At 36.1% G+C, this 1,296-nt stretch overlaps 1 protein-coding gene across 1 annotated transcript in view; it reads left to right on the forward strand.

Annotated features, from left to right (window-relative positions):
• The first annotated feature begins 616 nt into the window (after positions 1–616).
• Chrm2 (cholinergic receptor muscarinic 2) overlaps positions 617–1,296 on the forward strand; it is a 132,135-nt gene continuing 131,455 nt past the window's right edge. The window contains exon 1 of the mRNA XM_069996855.1: positions 617–652. Coding sequence (XP_069852956.1) covers positions 617–652 — 36 coding nt within the window. The remainder of the gene's footprint in view (positions 653–1,296) is intronic.

Raw genomic sequence — 1,296 nt, forward strand, 5'->3', positions numbered from 1 at the left:
AAAGCATAATATTCCAAACATGGCTTTGGTGGCATGTCTGACCATTTCTCTGCATACCTGCCCGATTCAGCCCCTTTATTTCATAAAAGACAGTGTAAATCTCACTTTACTCACACTGGGTCTTCATTTGTTCTACTGTGCATTCTCCCTCATCAGAAAAACATTTGAGCTGTCATTCACTTTTACTAGCAAGTATTTTTCTCTGTATTTTATCTGATTAATCCCTACCCATCTTTGAGATGTTAACTCAAGCTCTTTCTCCACTTAGGCAATCTTTTGTTGACCCTGCTGGGCTGATTAAAAGGCTCCCTACCGCGTCATTTCATAGCAGCCTGGCTTTTATTTCATTGCCTTTACCATATTGGTTATTTTTACATCAACTCTGGTGATTACTTGCCTAATATTGTACCTCTTTCTACATTGTAAATTCTACTTTTTTTCTTACCACTTTATTCCAGGTATCTTTTTTTCATGATCTAAGATGCTATAGTCCCTGAAGAAATATTTATGGAATAAATGAGAACATGGCAATGATTCGTACCTCTCAAATATGACTCCCAAACTTACAAAGAAAAATTTGAGGACTTCATGTAGAGCATAAAGATGGTGACTGAAAATGACTGCATCTGTAAAAGAAAACATAACTGTAGAGGTAAGAGATACTGATCAAGATTCATTGTATTCACAAACTGACATGTTGAATTGAAAGCCCTTTATACCACTATTTAAGAATAACAAAAATAATAAATAATAATAAGCTGGGTGTTGCTGGCTCATGCCTATAATCCTAGCTACTCAGGAGGCTGAGGTCTAAGAACTGTGATTTGAACCCAGTTTAGGCAAGAAAGTTTGTGAGACTCTTATTGCCAATAAACATCTAAAAACTTGGAAGTAGAGCTGTGGCTCTAGTAATAGAATAGAATCTTGAGCAAGAAACCTCAGGGCAAGTGCCCAGGACCTGAATTCAAGCCCCAGGATTGGCACAAAAACAAAATAAAATAAATAATTATAAAATAAAAATTTCTAAAAAGGGAAATATCTACATGTCTAAGGTTGGGTTTGTAAGATAGATAATGGTTCTAACATCTACCATGTTTTTTCCAAAGTAAATATTAGCATGTAAAGAAATTATTAGACAATAAATTAGTGCAAGAAAAATCACTAGGATTGTTCAGAACTGTGATCTATGCCTAAACTTGGTTTCCATTTGTGTGGTACTGTCTCAGTCCAGTGTGGTGTCAATCTCTTTCCTTTGTCAGAAATAGACCCCCCCCACACACACACCTCACACCCAAC

This window comes from Dipodomys merriami, unplaced genomic scaffold (assembly GCF_024711535.1).
Source record: "Dipodomys merriami isolate MVZ:Mamm:240054 unplaced genomic scaffold, mDipMer1.0.p SCAF_5, whole genome shotgun sequence".
NCBI lineage: Eukaryota > Metazoa > Chordata > Mammalia > Rodentia > Heteromyidae > Dipodomys > Dipodomys merriami.